This window comes from Phaseolus vulgaris, chromosome 2, assembly GCF_051622355.1.
Source record: "Phaseolus vulgaris cultivar YP4 chromosome 2, ASM5162235v1, whole genome shotgun sequence".
Lineage (NCBI taxonomy): Eukaryota > Viridiplantae > Streptophyta > Magnoliopsida > Fabales > Fabaceae > Phaseolus > Phaseolus vulgaris.
In genome coordinates this window covers 34,730,170-34,750,769 of record NC_143499.1, presented here as the reverse complement: position 1 = coordinate 34,750,769, position 20,600 = coordinate 34,730,170, and the positions used below count along the sequence as shown (strand labels likewise).

General features: G+C 32.8%; 2 protein-coding genes across 4 annotated transcripts in view; one reads left to right on the top strand and one right to left on the bottom strand.

The window, feature by feature from the left end:
* Positions 1 to 477: 477 nt before the first annotated feature.
* LOC137811620 (putative xyloglucan endotransglucosylase/hydrolase protein 28) lies at positions 478 to 3,255 on the top strand. Of its 2 annotated transcripts, XM_068613421.2 has the most exons (4): positions 478 to 869; positions 999 to 1,099; positions 1,571 to 1,779; positions 2,476 to 3,255. In XM_068613421.2, the coding sequence occupies exons 1-4, from the start codon at positions 686 to 688 to the stop codon at positions 2,978 to 2,980; spliced, it is 999 nt and encodes a 332-aa protein (XP_068469522.1). In that variant the 5' UTR covers positions 478 to 685; the 3' UTR covers positions 2,981 to 3,255. The 2 variants fall into 2 exon arrangements, with proteins under 2 accessions (XP_068469522.1, XP_090154798.1); XM_090298672.1 differs by having other exon boundaries at positions 513 to 1,099.
* A 5,190-nt stretch (positions 3,256 to 8,445) lies between these two features.
* Positions 8,446 to 20,600, bottom strand: part of LOC137811619 (DNA topoisomerase, type IA, core) — a 31,024-nt gene continuing 18,869 nt past the window's right edge. For both annotated transcript variants that reach the window (XR_016518667.1, XM_068613418.2), the window contains 6 exons: positions 16,926 to 17,009; positions 15,213 to 15,324; positions 15,014 to 15,103; positions 12,296 to 12,361; positions 11,145 to 11,240; positions 8,446 to 8,858 (listed from right to left, as the gene is read on the bottom strand). Coding sequence is in view for 1 of the 2 variants with exons in the window: in XM_068613418.2 (XP_068469519.1) it covers positions 8,730 to 8,858; positions 11,145 to 11,240; positions 12,296 to 12,361; positions 15,014 to 15,103; positions 15,213 to 15,324; positions 16,926 to 17,009 (577 nt within the window). In the remaining variant the exon portion in view is untranslated. The remainder of the gene's footprint in view (positions 8,859 to 11,144; positions 11,241 to 12,295; positions 12,362 to 15,013; positions 15,104 to 15,212; positions 15,325 to 16,925; positions 17,010 to 20,600) is intronic.

The following is a 20,600-nucleotide window of genomic DNA, read 5'->3' as shown; positions in this document are numbered from 1 at the left end:
GAACACACCTTGTTGGTCCAAAGTAATAAGAAAGAGACTACACTTAGACTACTAAAGATAGATAAATCACATTTAGATATAGGTTGATCAACAATTAAGACAATAATTAGGTCACGTTCAACTAATTTAATCAAAGTGAAACATAAAAGAGGTGCAGAAGGAGAGATTATAAAATTTAACACTAAAAATTATTTTATTTTATAATTATTAAAATAGATGCAGAAATAATATTTTATTGAAATATAAATTTAGATAGAAATTTTAAATAGTTGTAAATTGTTTGAAGAAGTGTTTGTAGTCATTGAAAACAAACCACACTTCGAACTCATACAGCTGACAGCTTCTTCTACATTTCTAACGTATTTCTCATTTTCCACACACAATTAATATTCCCGAATTAAATATCACTATATTTCTTGAAGAAAAAAACAAAGTTGAATTAAATGAAGAAATAAAAACAATTTTGTCTACATTGACAGACACTGCAGCACTCTCTCCAATACAAATAACCTTGTCCTTCTCTCTAATCACCCTCTTTCGGCTCTCTCTATCGCTTCTAGCTGTAGACATTATTCCAAACCTCTCTCTTTCTCTCATTCCTTTTCTTCCCTCTCCTTCTTCTTCATCACCCTTCTTTGCACCACTCCTTATATATCTCAAAATAGCACTCCCAGGAAACACAATCATGGAGGCCTCTCATATGGCCTTCCTACTCTTTTCTTCCATGCTTTTTGCCTTCCTTTCTGCCTCCTCCAGAAACTTCCCCATCATACCCTTTGATGAAGGTTACCAGCCCTTGTTTGGGGACACTAATTTGGTCATCCACAGGGATGGCAAATCGGTTCATCTTTCACTGGATGAGAGAACAGGTTTTTTTTTTTTTTTTTTTCTTTTTCTCTTGCCACCTTTGTTAATCTATGTGGGGTTGTTGAGATGGTTGTTTCTGTGGCTAAAGTCTTCACCTTTTTGGTTTTTCCATATCTGGGGTGTGTTTGCAGGTTCAGGATTTGTGTCGCATGATCTTTATCTTCACGGGTACTTTAGCGCTTCTATTAAGTTGCCTGCTGATTACACTGCTGGAGTTGTGGTTGCCTTCTATGTGAGTATTTTGCTTCAATTTTATGATTATTGAAAGTGATATCTTTTTCTTTTATGCTTAGATTTTATTCCTATTTTGAAAACTCAACCATCCGTTGTCATCACCAGCTTTCCGTTTAATGAAGATTTCTACTTCACCCCAGTCATCACCAGTCTTTATAATATCGTTTTTTTTTTCTCAAAATCACAGCTTTTTTTATTTTTTAAAATATAAGCCAAACAGCTCTCAGGAATTTACTGGTAAGGTTTTGGATTTGAAGAATACCAATAAGTTTTTTTGATAAAATAGAAAGTCCATATGTTCTCATTTTCATCGTCAACAGTAGAGAATGAAATTTAGGATTATTCAGGATAAAATTTAGGACTTCTTACTTGGCAAAAGTAAAAACAGGAAAAGTATTCTGGTGTTGATTTTAACTTGTATTCGGAAAACAGGAAAAGTAATTTATCTCATCATGTTATCTGTTTGCAGATGTCAAACGGTGACATGTTCCAGAATAACCATGATGAAATCGACTTTGAGTTTTTGGGGAACATCAGAGGCAAAAACTGGAGGATTCAGACTAATGTTTATGGCAATGGTAGCACCAATATTGGCAGGGAGGAAAGATATGGTCTCTGGTTTGATCCTGCCGATGATTTCCATCAGTACAGTATTGTCTGGACTGATTCTCAGATCATGTGAGTGTCTACCTGGTTATATCTTCCATTATGTCCTACTTATTCTTTGTTCTGCTAACTTTTATCATCATTCTTATTTCTTACAACTACCCCTCACACTTTAGTCTGATGATCTCTTGTTTGTTAGTAGAAATTTGATAGATTTTGTTGGTGGTGTGTTTTCGTTTATTAAAACATTTCCTCTAGTTTTCTTTTTCCTTTTACCGAATCCTCTGTTCGATTAAAAAGCCTTTTTCTTTAATTAATCATATTCATGCTCTTCTACACTCTCAAACTGTACTTTCAGTCTTTATATTGGAGTAAAGTGTTTATCTTTTGGAGTATATGTGTTTTTGTCCCTATACTTTGAAAATATATATTTAGTCTTCGTATAAGTATTTCTTTTACGTTTCTGGTTAAAGCAATTTTATCATGCTTTAGTATGTGCTGTCATTTGTCAAGTACTTTAGATGCTCTAGTACAGCTACAAAGTTATCACTGATGTTAAACCCCTCTACTGTCGATTGTTGCAGTATTCGAACACCTAAATTGTGTTACATAGAGAGACTAAAGCATATAAATTCTTGTATGAAGAATTAGAACATAGACTTTATAAGAGTGGGAGTGATTTTTTTTTTCAAATAGAAAGTAAAATGTAGAATATGGATTTTATATTATTGTCTTTCAAGTTTTTCTTAACTGTGTATCCATGTCCAGATTTTATGTGGACAATGTTCCTATTAGAGAAGTGAAGCGAACAGAATCTATGGGAGGAGATTTCCCCTCTAAGCCAATGACACTGTATGCAACAATATGGGATGCATCTGATTGGGCTACGAATGGAGGGAAATACAGGGTTAACTACAAGTATGCACCCTATGTTGCCAAATTCTCTGACCTTGTACTGCATGGGTGTGCAGTGGATCCAATTGAGCAGGTGGGGAAGTGTGAGAATGATCAAAGTTCTGAAGCCATTCCTTCTAGTGTTACAGCTGCACAAAGAATCAAAATGGAGAATTTCAGAAAGAAGCACATGACATACTCCTACTGCTACGACAGACTCAGATACAAAGCAGCTCCATCAGAGTGTGTAATAAATTCCCAAGAAGCTGATAGGCTAAGAAAGTTTGATCCAGTAACTTTTGGTAGCGGTCGGCACCATGGAAAACGACACCACCGCCACACCAGAGGAAGCCAGACAGAAGCAGCTTCATCTTTTTAAGAGGGTTCCATTCCATTCCATCATTTATTTCATATCATATCCTTCATTTAGTTAAATTCCTGGGTTCATTTTTTATGTTCTTTTTTTCTTTCTGGTGTATAGAGAAGAGGGAATAGAATTGTTGAATATGATGATAGTTTTGATATGGTGGTTATTGGTGGTGGTGGGTATGTATGTGTATAGTTCATACCTTTAGGTTCCCAGGTATTTTGTTTTTGTAATTCATGTCTTATTATTCACAAATTAAAATCTTTCATTTTGTATTATTTAGACCACACCTCAGCGTTTCAATAATTTGTTTAGCATGGCTTATCTTTTAACTACAATTTCTCATCACAGACACACATGAGTGATAGTTTATGTGGTCATATTTCTCAGTTTTATCAATCTGAATGGGATTCCAAGGTCTTGTGCTGCAGATCCTCCACCACTTAATTTTGACCATATTACCTAATTTTTAAAATACACTGTTTTCATATATTCATTTTTTAATATATTCTAAATATTAAATTCAGTGTGTATTTTGAAATTACAGTAGAGGAATGATACCAAAAATATTAGAGAATCTAGACTCTTGATGTTGAAATCTCTTTAAAGTAGGAGGTAAGCAATAATTTTATAAAGTAAGAAGTAAACTACTAAGGCTGATTGAAAAGGGAGGGATCTTAATAAAATACTGTAGATTTTCCTCTTGTTTTTACGTAACTGTTTTTTTTAAGGAAAAAATGTTATTTTTTGAAGGAAAATTTTAAAATTTTAAGATAAAGTATTTTTTTAATTATACCCTTATTTTCATTTTATTATGTATTAAATTTATTTAAAATTATGTAAAGTAGATTTATGGAAATGATTTACTGAAAGTGAGTAATAACCGAAAGTGAGTAATATAATGAGTGTGAGTAATATAAATTTATCTTTGTTTTTAAAAGCCTTTAAATAATAAATTATGAAATAATTTTGTATAAATTTGAGTTAATTAAAATTTTGTAAATTATTTTAGATATTTTTATATTAAAAATTGTCAATTGTGTAAATTAAAACTTAAATTATAATAAATTTGTGTATGGTATAATAAATATAATTAATTAATAAAAATATAATATTATAATTAATTAAAAATAAAAAAAATAAATTATTTATTTATATTTGTTAAAATTAAAATATTATTAATAAAATATGTTAGTTAAAAAAATAAAATATTATCTAATTAAAAAAATTCTAAAAGAAAATTTTATCAAAAATAAATAATATCTGAATATTTATAATTATAAAAACTCAATAAAAAATACTTTTAAATAACATTGTTATGTTATATTTAATTTTATAATTAATATTATTTTTATTATAAATAATTATATATGTGCCACTACCTTTTATTTATTAAGAAGGTGTTGGAGAGAGAAATAAAATTGAGGATAGTTTTGTATTTGTATAAGCACCATATAAGAGATACTCTCTCTCATTTCTGAACTAGTAAATTCCCTTAAATCATTGAATATAAACACAATTATCTTTCTCAAATATGTCTACATAAACAATAATTGAAACAAACTGAGCATAAAGGAGGATAAGAAATTCCTTGTAATTTGAAAATACATTTTTCATCTAGGAGAAACTTGGTAAAAGGAGAACCAAGTTTCTCCAATATTCTTAATCTGAACAATTGTTAATCTTTATGTAACTTTTACATGCATATAAATATGACTTGTATTGTTTCATTTTAGTTTCAAACTCATATTTTGAATAATTACAAGGCATGGAACATGTTTCAAACTTTTATTCATCATGAATATTCATTATCAAAGTTTTGATAAGTAATTATGAAATGGAAAAACTCAATGTTAAATAAAATTTTGAAATTTTCATAATTGTTTTGATATCCTATTACATAACATATGTTCTAAATTAATTAAATTTCTTTCTATTTTAGTGCAACATAAATCTTTTCATACGAGGATGAATATTACTATTTTTAATTATTTAAATTTAAAATATATATAAAAGTAAAAGAAAAAATAAATATTTAAAAATCTATGATATATAAAAAAATTATTAGAATGGTAAATCATATACTTACGTACCTCAATTGTATGTCTGATTTCGTCTATAACGGTGACACTAGTTGTGTTCTTGCTAAATATTCATATAGATATGTTGAAAAATCTAGTTAAATGCTCACCAATCTTATTCCTAAAAGCAAGTTTACGTAATATTTGAATTTGTTGAAGTATATCTAGAGTCTACTATCAAGTTATTTAAAGAGATTAATTGACCTTCAAATACACATAATCTAACTTGGAACGTTTAATAAAATTGTCTATTTACAACATTTATCTTCTTTAGCTTAAGTATCAATCGGTACCTCAACCTCTCGATCTTATCTGGCCATAGCAAGTCGTTCGACCTCTTGGTTCGGGATGCTAATAAGGCCAACTATGTACCTCTTATCTTAATAACCTAATTACCCTCTTAATCAAGAACTATTCTATTAAGGAGGATCAAATTGCTAATTAGCAGGTGAATTAGGCCTAGGAGAGGCCCTGACAATTAAAACCCAAGTATAAACAGACATAACAGGGTTGACTAATTATTAAGACATACTTATTTGAACGTCTGAATACCTTTGCAGGTACACCTCACTTTTGCCAAGACAGAGATACCGAAATACCAAAATTAGAGAAATGGAAAGCCGAGAGGAAGAGAAACCAAAGAAAACCTTGAGAGTTATGGTTTTACTTGGTCCTTGTAAGAACATTTTGTCATCGACTGTGGGGCCGAGTAAGATTTCTAACCATGTTCGTTAGAAGAGGTAGAGCATGTTTTGGAAGACCTCAACCAGAGAGAACAAAAGATGATACAACCCAACTCGAAAAACAAATGACTAAGGCCACAAACACTTTACAATTGAGTCAGTCATCTCAGCATCCAAACAAGACCCTACCAAACATCAAAAGAACCTCAGCAGAAGAAGAACTATACATCAAATGTTCTTTCTTCTAGTTTTTTTACAAGACAAGTTTATGTCAATAATTTTGACTCTTTTTAGGGGTCCAAATAGAAGAATAAGTTAGAATAGGGTGGTGTACTTAGTAAATTAGACTCTTTCTCACTAATTGACCGAGGACGCTTTCACAAACGTGAATCTCTCACGGTTAAGTCTCACTAATAAATCGAGTATGTTTTCACAAATGTGAATACATCTTGATTAAGTCTCACTTACTAGTTGAGGATGCTTTCACAAACATGAAATGAATACCTCTTGATTAAATTTTGTTAATCGAGCTTGTTTGTTTCCACAAATGTGAATCCTTATCAATTAAGTTTCACACACCCTTCTAGGATAATTTCCACTAATTACTTCATTAAACTCTACTAACAACAACTACGAAACAATAAGGTAAATGAAGGGAGAAAGGCCAAAAAAATCTTAAAACTTAACAAACCGCATAAGCAAGATAAGTCATACATAAAAATAGATAACTCTATAGTCAAGATAAACCAACTCTAATGGTCGTGTATACAAAAAAACATACCACAAAAGATCACTCAATGTTAATGTCCTGGTCCACACAAACATCTTCAAAACCCTCAAGCGTAGGCACCTCACCCTTGAAAGGGACAACTTCACCCTTAAAAAAATCCTTGCCCATACCAAAGTCACCTATGTGGAGAGGGAGTTTATTGAAATGGACTACTTGTTGAAGCCAAGCTCATGTTGGTCCAACACAAATTGTTGGGCATTCTCCAACTCCTTTTCAATCTTCTCATGTCAGCATTGTTCCAAGTGGTGGGACAAGGCCATGTCCATCAAACTCTGTCACAAGCCCTTTACTTCCTACCAAAGCTTTTCCTCCTCTACGGTCACAAGACTCTTTTCTTGGAGTCACAGTTGGAGTACTCCTCTACCAGAGCCTTTAATTCACTATCAACTGTACCATTCGTTTGCTTCAACTTCTCAACTTCAGCTAGAGAAGCCCCCATCACATGTTTAAACAACAACATTTCCTTTAGAAAATTATCATGTTAAGAAAGATCAAATCGCTAGTTAACTGAACAATTAAGGTCCACCAGGCAAATATAATCAGACTACATTAATAACTTATTTGAGCAGAGTGCCTTCACTCTTCTTTCACCAAGATTAAGATACCAAGATACCCAAAGACCAAAAGCAGAAAAATTGAGAAGCCAAAAGGAGGAGAAAACGAAAAAAACCTTAAGAATTTTAATTTGATTGAATCCTTATAAGCATAACTTAAGTGTTTCATACAGATGTTTGTATATTTCACATTATCAATCCTATCATTCACCTTTTTTGTCTTTTAATGTAAGGCTATCTAACTTTGTAAATCACTAATTTGATTCTTATGTGTTCATCAAAACTAATTAAGAAATATGTCATCAATTTCAATTTTACATTCTTTGAACCTTCTAATTTTATTTACATATTTATTTATAACTTTCTTGATCAAATATAATCAACAATAAAATTTTAAATATCTACATTTTCTCGAAAATACAATCTTAAAAGTAGTGAAGTCTTTTAAACGTCCTAAAATAACCATACAACATGTAAACTTCAAGTGATTCATGACATGTAAACTTCAAGTGATTCATGACAAATAAAAGGATATTTCTTCTTCCACTTCCATATCTTCGTCTTCCGTATCCCATCTCCATAAATATGCTAATTTCCCCTTTTATTAGATTATACAATTTAAAAATAAAAAATATATTTCAGGTTGTATAAATTAAAAGAATTTCTATATTTTGGATTTCGAAAGTATTTTTAGCTCCTTACACAATCGAATAAAAAAAACTTCTAAATTGTATAATTTGAAACTTTTTTTTAAAGAAAATAAGTTTTCAAAACATAATCCAAAAATAAAAAAATTAATTTCTGAATTACAAAATTCAAATAATTTCAAGATTGTACAATATACAATCAAAAATAAATAAATAAAAAATTTCTGATTACATAATTCAAAAAGACCAAAATAAAAACTTTCATATTTATGAGTATAAAATGAAATAGATGGATGAAATATATGAAAGTGGAAGAAGTAATGACATGACCTAAATAAAAAGTGGGACAACCATTCAATTTTATTTGCTAACAAGTTTATCATATCATCGCTTAATTTTAATCGTTTAGCTGATTGAGGAAAAATATTTTAATAAAAAATTGTAAACGAAATTTCCATATTCAAGTAAAATTAACTTCATATAAGCATTCCACACATTGACGAATACTTTGAAGAGTATTAGTTCTTATCGCCACCATCTCTTTCCACAAATATATCTCTACATAAATTACAATAAGTCTATCTCTTTTCATCTTGAAGGAGCCTGTCGTAAACCCTAGCAACGTCAAGTATTCTAAACACCAAGAAAACAAAATAAAAAGAGCAAGACAAACCTATTAAAAAAGACAAGGTACGAGTTTTTCTATGGATTTACAAGGCAGCTAAGATAAAAGAATATCAATCCTTGCTGATAAAAAAAAGGTTTAACCAATATTCGCTATAACAAATATTCCTTATTCTAAAGTAAATAATTATGTTGGTCTAATGTTACAGACACTTATCAAAAGAAAGACTACAAAATTTCTTGAACAATTATAAATATACATTTGGCTCAATAAAAGAATCTTGCAGCTGGGACTCGATTCACAAATTCTCTGGTTGGAGAATAGTTGGAAATTCCAAGAAGCTAAAGGCAACCTGCAGTCATGCTAAAAATACAGGTCAACTTAGAATGCTTCAATAACTTCAACTTCTTGAGCTTTAGATTTGCCTTTTGGCCGACCAGACCGTCTCACGTCTTTTCCGGATAAAAATTCAAGGGCTTTTTCCAGGGTGACATCAGTTGGCTTGATATTCTAAATGTCAATTTCAAAAGGAAAAAAAATGTCACACTAGGAAAAATTGAGCGTTGGAAAAACAAGCTTTGAAATGTTACTTTGACATAATGGCTGTGTTCGATTACCGATTGGATGGTGAAGAAAAAATGTGAAAGGAAACATTTCTTGCCTCGGTCTCAGGCCTAACATTTGCTTGTCTAGCTAGTTGTTCAAATGTAAAACCATGTACACCATTTTGCAGAATAGACATCAATAGTAAAAGTGATTTATCCACTTTATGTTAATTTAAATCAATCCGAAGAACTAATATTATAAATATAAATTAAAGTCCACAACCTTAGGGTTCCACCACCCATGGTGAGAAACAATACAAAATCATCGTAGTCGAAGACAACGAAGAAAACAACAAAGTCTGGAATAGCCTATTGCCCCCTACTGGTTAGGCCATAATTTCTAAAACTAAACAAAGGGGAAAAATAACAAAAACGTATCCGTCCACAAATGTGATTTCTAACATACATTATAGACGTCTGTTTGCTTCATTGGTAACAAAAAAATTTAACCAGTTGTAATCCGAGAACATACGTCAACATCTAAAGTCAGCAGTTAGGAAAAGAGCGATGTTACATGCTTTGTTTCCATTTCTTAGAAGGCATACTTTCATTGTCTATATTAGGATATGCTCTGAAAACCAAATGACTGGAAGACTAAAACTAGATTAGGACACCTGTATGGTTGTTACTGACAAAAACTAGGATATAAATTTGTATCACTCATTGCGCTATCATCATGAATGAAGAAATATCAATCTTATTTTTATTGTGTCTGTAGCGGTAGAGAAGCTCTTTGCATCCTAATGTTGAAATAGGTGATATTGTCTTGCTGTACAGCTTATATAAAAGCTGTTTTTGAGTGTACCTAGCTTTAGGTTAAGGAACATAGACGGTAGCCTTCCTCTTTGAGATGTACTTATACTCATCATTTTATACATATATAACGGAGAGCTGATTTTTTGGCCATCTCTAAATTTAAGTTGTTATCAGTGCATGAATGAAGACAAATAAAGAGCATGGACACATCATTCCAATGAGAAACCATAAGCATGACAAAAGATGTTCTAGTTCACACAAAAAAAAAATGAGTTTCTATATTTTGCATTTCTTGGACTCATAATATGTAGGATTTGTTCTTTATTTTCTTTGTAAAATAGATGCAAAAAGTATTTTTGTTAGCTTTGGTTATAATTGAGCCTATCAACCCCAAAAGGAACAAGGGGGCGTCGCCTTTGAAAGACAGACTAGAAAGGAGTAAATGGCAAACATCCAATAGCCATTGATCCTGAAGCAACCGCTCATAGCTAGGTTCCAAAACATAAAGTCATATTGTGTAGATCTTTGGATTAAACGAAGTGAGACACATCATTTAGTTTTCTATTGGCATACTTGCCCTAGGAAGTGTGTTTGTCTAATGGTATGTTGATGATGTAGTTATGACATGAAATGATGCCACTCAGATTTCTCAGCTAAAAGAGTAGTTATTCAGTCACTTCACTTTGAGACCAAAGATCTTGGCTATCTGAAATACTTTCTTGGTATTGAAATGGCTTAGTTAAAGGAAGGTGTTGTAGTTTCACAAAGAAAATATGTCGTGGAAATGGCAAGCCAAATGATAATCCAACAAACCCAAATCAGAAGCAAATATTGGACCAAGGTGAAACCTTTTTAAATCCAGAAAGATATAGAAAGCTAGTGGGAAACTCATTTATCTCAGTATTCCAAGACTTGAGACTTCTTATGCAGTTGGACTTGTTAATCAATTCATGCAGAATCCTCATATTGGCCTTTGGAATGTTGTGATTCGCATTTTCATATATGTCAAAAAGGATCCACTACTCGGATTGTGTGTGTGTACAAGGGAAATACTCAACTGCTACCCATCATCATTGATATCAATCTTTCTTTAATTCTCTATGTAGCTCCTCAACAGCTTTTAATGGTTCTTATGCTAGATTAGTAGTATGGCCGTAGTGTATCTGTTTGCATCCCAACAAATTACATACTAAAAGATAACCAAAATTAACAAAATAGAGATCAAGCACAATTGTATTTGCACAGTCAAGAGGAGAACCCATACTAAAAGATAACCAAAATTAACAAAATAGAGATCAAGCACAATTGTATTTGCATAGTCAAGAGGAGAACCCTAAACCCTAAACGCATGCTCAACAACTATGTTGCTATGGTTGCATAGTCGGGAGGAGAAATAAAATCTAAAATTAGAAAGTGCTTAAAACTACAATCATACCTTAGGAACAGAAGCTATTGTGCGCCGATGTCTTACAGAAAACCCAACTCTTGCAAGCTTTATTATGACAGGTTGTCCATCCTTGGGATGGTTACCCTAACCACAAGCAAACGAATTAGTCAGCAAGACTAAAAAATGCAGCAGGGACAGGCAAAAGGTTCGTTATCACTAGAACACAAATAAAAAATATCATACAAATGAATAATATTTTGAAGATTGAGAATTTTGAAAAAAAAAAAAACCCTTTATTTAATTAGTTCATGTTGTACATATCTTGTTCCTAAAACATCATTCACTATGGACAAATTTTGTAACACAACACAACAGTGGTTATAGAATTAACATCAAATATTCTTTTTGAAACAATACCCACACACATATAACACCAACTGCACATGAGATTATCTTATATTTATAGTTAAAACTTGGTATGCAAAATCAACATTGTAGCATTTTGAAGAAGAATTTTAAATTGCTTGATGTGACAGAAGAGACAATATAAGAAAAAGTAAGAACTAGAATTCCATATTTTAGGAATGTGGCAGTGAAATTGTGATGGGACAAGTCACAGAATGGTACACGCCCGTGATAACATGTTGAATTTAGTGAGATGGAATAGCATGAGCGATGTTGGTTTCTTATGCAATATATATGTTTTATGCAGAATATTGATCACGTAAACTAGGTGTGCTTTCACGTTTCAACACTGATTTCTCACTTTCCAACAAATAAAATGCGTCAACGTGAAACTATTGGATTCATGTACCACGATGGCCGAATGGTTTTGCATACACTCTAATTCATATGCTACTTCCTAGGCTAACACTAAATGCATTTAATACGCTATACTTATAAATGAACCAAGCGCACATATCCTAACAAATATGATAAGAACCTAAGGCCAAATTGAAAACTGAGAAACATACCAATCTCAATGGGTATTGTAGCAACTCCAGTATTGGATTCATGTTCCACGAAGGTCAAATGGTTTTGCGTACACTCTGATTCATATGCTACATCCTAGGCTAAGCGATACTTATTCCAACAAACGCTAAATGCATTTAATATGCTATACTTATAAAAGAACCCAGAACACATTACAACAAATATGATAAGAATCTACGGCTCAAATTGAGAACTAAGAAACATACCAATGTCAATGGGTATTGTAGCAACTCAAGTGCATCTTCAAGAGTGATAGAACCCACATCCTTGACCTGAAACAACCCAAATTGTTACTTTTTTCCTTTCATTGGAAGAGATAATAATTGGTCATATTTGCACAAACAGTTCTTAACACATCGAAAAACCTACCAGACATCAACCAGAGGTTGCACAAATGCAAGCGCAGCATGAGCAAACACAAAGTCACATTAATAAATAATTAAAAATGGTCCCTCCTACACCCAAACGAACAAAAAAGGCTACCCTAGACAGGAAATAGAATGACTTCATTGAAGTATAATTACCAAAAGAGAGAATCAAGTTTACCGTCATTGAACTATTCAGTAGTGTTCAATACAAAAACATAAGACATCTTTTCATTCTTTTGTTTCCATTACAAAAATGCAACTTATATTTACAGTGTGATAGAGTCAAATATGATTCTCTGTAGCATTATGAAATATGAATTAAATTTCAGATCACATAAGTTTCATAATGCTTCCAACAATTAAAGTGCAGCAAATTCCCAAATTTTATCACATCATAAAGACAACCAGATACATTTCTGATATATCATTTTGTCAAAAAGATCCTTTGAAACTTGAGTTAGCGGATTCCAAACTTACAGTAAATTTAGAGGTGTGAACTGTGAAGCCAATATTACATAAAATAAACCATGTCAAGGTTACGTGAACAATTATGACATATTTTTACTATTCTCCTTTCATGAAATATCTACCCAACATTGGCATATAGTTTACTGTTATAAATAGCAGATAATTAGGATAAAAATATTCTTAATATCTCCATATTAATTAGGAAAAAATATCTTCAGAATCTTCTTATACATTTCAGCATACTTTTTTACTTATTTTAAAGGTTTTGATTGTTAGATGATCAGAATGTAACTGGCATAATTGTTGCTATAAATAAAATAATTTTTTATTTTGTAACATAATTTAAGTCGGTATCAAAGCTCCAGATCTTGGAACCCTTGTTTCCACTGCCTCGTTAATAGCCACCACGACCATTGTTCTCCATCCCATCGTTGTTGAGGTTAGTGGTGGGATAGAAATGTGTGCCCCACTCACTGTTGCCACAGACAACATCATCAGTACCTCTTGAGCCCATTCTAAGGGGCCGTGACATCTCATTTGACTCCAATTTGAGTAGATCTTAATTGTTTTGATTCTTTTGCCAACGGATTCCCTTTATTATGACTCAGCTTCTTTTTGTTGTTATTTTGCAATGTCTAGTACGAAAGCTTTTAAAGAGGAACTTGATTGTTTGCGAACAATAATTGAATTATTAAGTCCTCAAAATGTATAGCCTACCCAAGAAAGGTAAGAGTACATTCAATACTATTGGTCGTTGGTCTCAGAGTATATGGATCCTCAATTCAAGAGCAGCTAATCCCATGACTCCTTTTCCTAAGCTCTCCAATTTGTACATCAAAATGACTAGAGAACAACTCATTACAATTGCAAAAAGTGATAGTGCACCCATAAGAGGATCGAGGAATATAACTTTAGAATCATCAATTGTAATATGTCTCACCAAGATTGTCAAACTCGCGAGTCTATGAAGACTCGTGGGAGCTCCGTAGACTCGACTCGCAGACTAGACTCGTAAGAATCTACTTTCAACTTGCAATCCGCGACCACCTGCAACCCGTGACCACCGCAACCACCGCACGAACCACCTGCAACCCGCGAACACTCCGCTTGATCGACCGTTTTGGGGTTAAAAGAAACCCAGTTGGACTCGCCAACTCGGACCAGAGTCACGAGTCCACTCCGAGTCTGGATCGAGTCCACCGAGTTTACCCAAAAACTGTTCAGCGACTATTTTTCTATTCTTACGGTCTATTTAAAGACCTTGTCATGAGGCAGACAATTTTAATTGATAAGGAGCAAAGTGGGTTGTATTTGTTGAGTCTAAGAACCAAAACAAAACAAAGGAGGTCACAAGCCAACAAGCAACATCATAAACATGAGCAAATTCCCAAATATGGCTTCATAACAAAAGGCTTGGTCGTTTGTTTACCAAAAAGTTTGTTGACTTTTTCAATTGTGATATTAGTAAACTATCAAAGCCACGTCACACATTCTATCACAAACCATTGTGAAAGGAGTAATTTTCCATTCAATTGAAATCACTTTGATGTTTAGGGGCCTGTTTTAGAATCTATATTTTGAAACACAATGGTTTGTTACTTTTGTTGATGTTGATGTTATGAAAAGTAAAAATGAGATATTTCAAAGCTTTGTTAAATTATTTGACTTGTCTAGAATCAATTTGAAAACAGCATAAAAAGAATTAGGTCTAAAATATTAGTATTGAATATGTGAAACATGAATTGTCTAATATTTTGTCCCATAATGGCATTGCTCATGAACTAATATGTGTTAAAACTATACAACAAACGGAGAAATTGTGTTAACTATCACGTATCACTCTACCAGGGACAAAAGCCCAAGGCAAGCATCAGCTAATCAGACCATTCTATTAAGCTTGACCTATTTTGACACCCCTAAACATATTATGCAGGCATGCAACACGTTTCCCTCTTAAATTTTCAAGACACATGGGATATTCAACATCTATTTGTCACAGATACAAACTATTATTGGAATACCACGCAACCATAGCCTAAAAAAACAGTAAAATAAAATGAAAGTGTTGAAAACAGCAACGTGACATACATGAGACACAGAGGCTCTTTTGGGTATGTATCCCTTCCTGTCTTCTCCGAGCTGAACATAAAATCCATAAGGACCAGTTTTCAAAAGAACCTGAAAAAAAATAAGCAGCCCCACAAGATAATTAAAACTTTGTTATAACATGTAAGTTACATCTAAAACAAGTTTGTTATAACATGCAAGAGAAGCATCTAAAACAAACCTTTTCATTTGAAGCACTGGTAACACCTAGGAGTTTTGGCTCCTCCACTCTAGTGCTTGGCTGAGATGCATCCTCTTCCTCCTCTGTACCATATAATGTTTTAGCAATGTACCTGTTTTCAGAAACACAAGAAAAACTCATCACAAATTTGTTTGCATATTTTAGTTATAAAAAGGAAGGGTAAGTCAATAGGTACAAGAAAAATAGCATTCATAAAACTTAGATGAGATCCCATAAGCTTAGTGCTCATCCACTATTTTTCAAACACTAGACACTAAATGTACTTACCAATACTCAAAGGAGTATATATGAGAAAAAGAGCTTGAGATATCTATACTGATTCAGATTCATATACACAATATTAGGTTACAGATAGGTACAACACACAGCTTTTACTCAAAATATCATATAAATTTTTCTAACACTCCCACCTCAAGGTGGAACATATAACTAATCCAAGCATGGAACATATACATTGAATCCAAGGTCCTCTCAAGATTTGGTAAAATGTCTGCAAGTTGATAATGGAGCCAACAAACTCAGAATCTTCATATTCATTTTCAAAATATTTTTATTTTCTTATTTGATTACTAGAAATTGGTGATGCATAGTAATTGGTGTGACTACCATCATTGGAGCTCTTGATCTCGAGAACCCTATTGCCACCACTACCATTGTGGTTAATGATGGGTAGAAGTATAGCCCACACAAGCCATCACAACACCAACAATTACATTGGCAATAGAATTGACATGCACAACCACGTATATCGACACAAATAACCCACTTGACTAGCTCTAATGAAGTCCATTCCTCATCACCAACACAGACAATGTCTTTTGAGAGATCATAAGCACAGTCCAAGGGGTTGTGATATCCCATTTCGCTCCAATTTGAGTAGATCCGAGCTTTTTGGTTCTTTTGCAAATGGGCACTCTTTGTTGTGTGTTTTATTTTATTTCCTCGATGTTTCGAATGAAAACCTATTATGAAGAACTTGATCATCTGGGAACAATGATTAAATCAATGATCAAGTCCTCTGAATTGTATACCCAATGTCTCTTCCTAAAATTTTTTTTATACATCAAATGACTGGAAAGAAGACTTTAAGCCTAACTTTACAAACGTGGCTTTGAAGTTGAGGCTAACACGCATTTATTTATTATAATATGGTCATATTGCTAGTTGACATAGGATCTATAACACACCCCCTCGTGCTAAGGACTGGACATCTCAAGCGTGGAAATAAAGAAGAGTCTTGATAGGCTATGAATCTTATATATATATATATATATATATATACATATGTATGTGTGTGTATGTGGGTGTTCGTATGTATGTGTGTGTGTGTATGTATACATACACATATGCATGTATATATATATATGAATCTAAATCAACAAAAAGATCTAAGTAATCTCTCAAGCTCTTTTTCTCATATATACTCCTTCAAGTTGGTATTAAAGTCTACTTTAACAAAGTTTGTTGGGCCTATTGTGTCACTTATATTGGACCGCTACGAGATCACCACAAATATTTAGTTAATAGTCTTTTGATGAACAAAAATGTTATGTATATAATTTATATGCACCACATTTTACACATCAGTTATGTTAGATAAAGGACCTACAAAATAAATATGCACTAATATACTCACTTGCAAGATAGGTTAGACAAAAGACCTAAAAGATAAATATGCAATAATATACTCACTTGCATGTTGGATGTTTATCACAGCCAATAAAGTAGCCAGCACCAAATCTACTTACTTTAAAAGTAAGTGTACCTTCCATACAACTGAAACAAGTTCAAACGTAACATCAAGAGAAAATCTAATCAATATACAAACCAACACATAGTGAATGTAATCAGTGCTCTTTTCTAGACATAAATAATCTCAAACTACAAAATTAGCCCAATTTAACGATATCAAGTTCACATGGTTTAATTTTTGCAGCAGCAATCTTCTTAGGAAATGTTGACTAAGCTCTAGTGTAGTCTATCGGGTAGCTAGTTTGCTAGTTAGCCCATCACCAACCAAACTAAAAATGAATTGTCATGATTGTAAAATTGAAACTGTATTTATAAACAAAATGAAAATTTCATTGTCATCCAAGTATTTTCCTCTCTTTTTGTCAGCTTCTTTGATTTTCTCTCACTAACTATCAAAAAAACTGCTTATGATAATACATGGAGGAGCAATTGCTCTTAAATAGAATACAAAGACTTAATAACAAAAAAAATCCTAATTTATGACGGATACAATATATCCTTAAAATTCAAGATCAATGATCTTGTACAATAAATATAAAATATATTGTCAGCCTATTAATCCTCCTAATTATGGAATGTAGTTAAATATCCTAATTATAAAAATAAGTGTACAAGGAAATATTATCTAAAACACTAATCAAGGGATTCTAACACTCCCCCTGAAGTTGGTGAGTGGATGTCATCATTCCCAACTTACCAACAATAAACTAAAATGTTTCACCACTAAGCTCTTTTGTCAATACATCTTCAATTTGATTTCTAGAAGATACAAATGGTGTATATATTGTCCCATTATCCAATTTCGCCTTTATGAAATGTTTGTCTACTTCAGCATGCTTTAAGGAATTATGCACAATATTTATTGTTGACTTGTTCCAATCAATCTTCAGGTCTCCTAAACCCTAAACCCTAAACCCTAAACCCTAAACCCTAAAATGAACTTTAGCCATAGTATTTCGCAAATCCCTTAGACCATGGCTCTAATCTCTGCCACTACACTTGATCTCGCCACAACGTGTTGGTTCTTGCTCGTCTAAATGCCTAAATTTCCTCCAAGAATGGTGCAATATCGAACGATAGACCTTTTGTCGTCTATAGAACCTACATAGTTAGCTTTTGTGTAGGCTTCTTCTAAGATCATTCATTCCCCTTTGTAAAAAGAATTTCTTTTCTAAGAATTCCTTTCAAGCATTGTAGAATGCAATAAATAGCCCTAAGACGAGTCTCCTTTGGATTATGCATGAACTGACTTACAACCCCTACTACATAGGCATTGTCAAGCCTAGTGTGATACAAGTAGATCAATTCCCAACTAGCATTTCATAAGATTGTCTATCCATAGCTACATCCTTAATTGATTCACCAAGTTTGTGATTATGTTCAGTAGGTGTCTCTTCTAGTTTGCATTCTAATTTACCAGTTTCAGCCAATTGATCAAGCACATCTTTGTTTGGAGATGAAAATACCATGACGGGAATGGATCACTTAAGTGCCAGAAATATTTCAATCTACCTAACTCCTTAATTTCAAATTCTATTATCAAACAATTTTTTAAGGCTTTCCCTAATCATTTCGAATTACAACTATACAATCTACATCAACAAATAGTGCAATAATTCCCCTCAAGTTGAATGATTAATAAAAAGTGTATGGTCACCTTGGCTTTGCTTGTACCCCATCGTCTTTATTACAATAGTAAACCTGTCAAACCATGCTTTAGGAGACTGTTTCAATCCATAGAGTGTCTTCCTTAGTTTACACACCTTTCCCTCCTCGACTTTAGACCCATATGGCACCTCCATGTAAATTTCTTCCTCAAGATTGTCATGACAAAAGGTATTTGTGACATCATATTGTTGCAAAACTCCATCCATAAAAAGCTACTATAGACAATAAAATTCAAACAGTATTCATTTTTGCAGCAGGTGAAAAAGTTTCGAGAAACTCAATTTTATATGTTTGAGTATATCTCTTCGCTACTAACCATGCCTTATAACTTTCTAATGTCTCATCTCCCTTTTATTTAATAGTGAATACCCACCTACATCCAACAAGATTTTTTCCTTTACGTATATCCACCAACTCCCAAGTTTTGTGCTTTTCTAAAGCAACCATTTCAACCTTCATAGAATTTTCAAGTCCTTAATAATTCCTCATCCACAATATTTGGAATATTAATAATATATAGATGACCAAGAAAACTTTTATGAAGGTTGGATAGTTTGTCATAAGACACAAAATGTGACAATGGGTACCTTGGCTTTGAGTACCTACTCTAACACCTTTCCTTACTGCAACTAGAAGATTCTGAACTTCAATGGTTGATATATTTTATTCTTCGTAAATGTTAGATATTTTAGGAATAAATTCAAATTCATGGACTTGTGGTGATTGAATAACATACATCCTCCATGAGTATACATGCATTCAATAGGTAGCACTATCAGTTTGTCCTCCAAAGAACAGGACTATACTCAATAGTTGGTGGAGTATTAATGGGACTTAATTTTGGAAGAATGAGGTTTTCTGATAATGAATTATCCTTATCTTCAATGCATGAAAGATAAGGTTGAAAATATTGTTGTAACGGTGTGTCCATTAAGTCCCATATCATTTTAGGAGTTGACAAGGACAATTTAAATACACATTCCTCTCTTAACCCTTTGAAATGCCTTTTTAGAACAAAACATTTATAAAGTTCCAAACTCCAAAGCGAACAACACCTTGGATGTGGTGTTTGATCCAATGAACTTATCTCAACAACGTTGAGGTCAAAACATTAATGTCGTCTGTGGGGATGGAAAAGTGGTTGCAAGGACGAACCCTCGTTCCCCGAGGAATAAAGAAGTGATTCCAAATACAAACTCTCATTCTCTAAGCCCTCTATTGAGGGGAATGGATATGTGATTCCGAAGACAAACCTTCGGTCCCCTTAGCCTTTGACCAGACGAGATGTTTCGACATGTCCAATAATCCCACACTGTTTCAGAGTCGAGGCCAAAGGCAATTAAAATACGCCTTCCTCCCTTGAGAACAAAACCGTAACAGAGCTTCGAGCTGCATAAATCAAGGGATCCTAACACTAACATTTTTAATCTTTGTATCAAATCTTAGCACAAAGAGTCAAATATTATGTTTGTAACCCAAAATAGAAACTAGAGAAGAGAAAATAAAGATTAATTTTTGTGGTTGAAAATGAAATAATCAAGGAAACATATCATTCTTAAAGGATCTCCATCCAAGAGATTCCTCCATTCTTTCTTACAAAATGGTTGAGGCCAAACTAATCCCTTAAAAGATCGACTTGTAAGGTTAGAATTTGCATCAATTATATATTGATATCTAACACTATCTAACACCTCTCACATCCAACACTATTGCATTTGATACACGAATAACTTTGATATCATTTTAGAAAGTGGTTTAGACTTACTCAATCGTACAAAACTAGCTAGTAAGGCAAGAATTGTCCCCACTTATATACAGTAATTTTCCACTATTTCTAGTTGATGTGAGACTTACATTTCTACCAATATTGTTTTAACATAGCTAATTCTATCTGAGATTAATGGTATGTTTGGGATGAAAGAAAATACATATGAAACTAGAAATAAT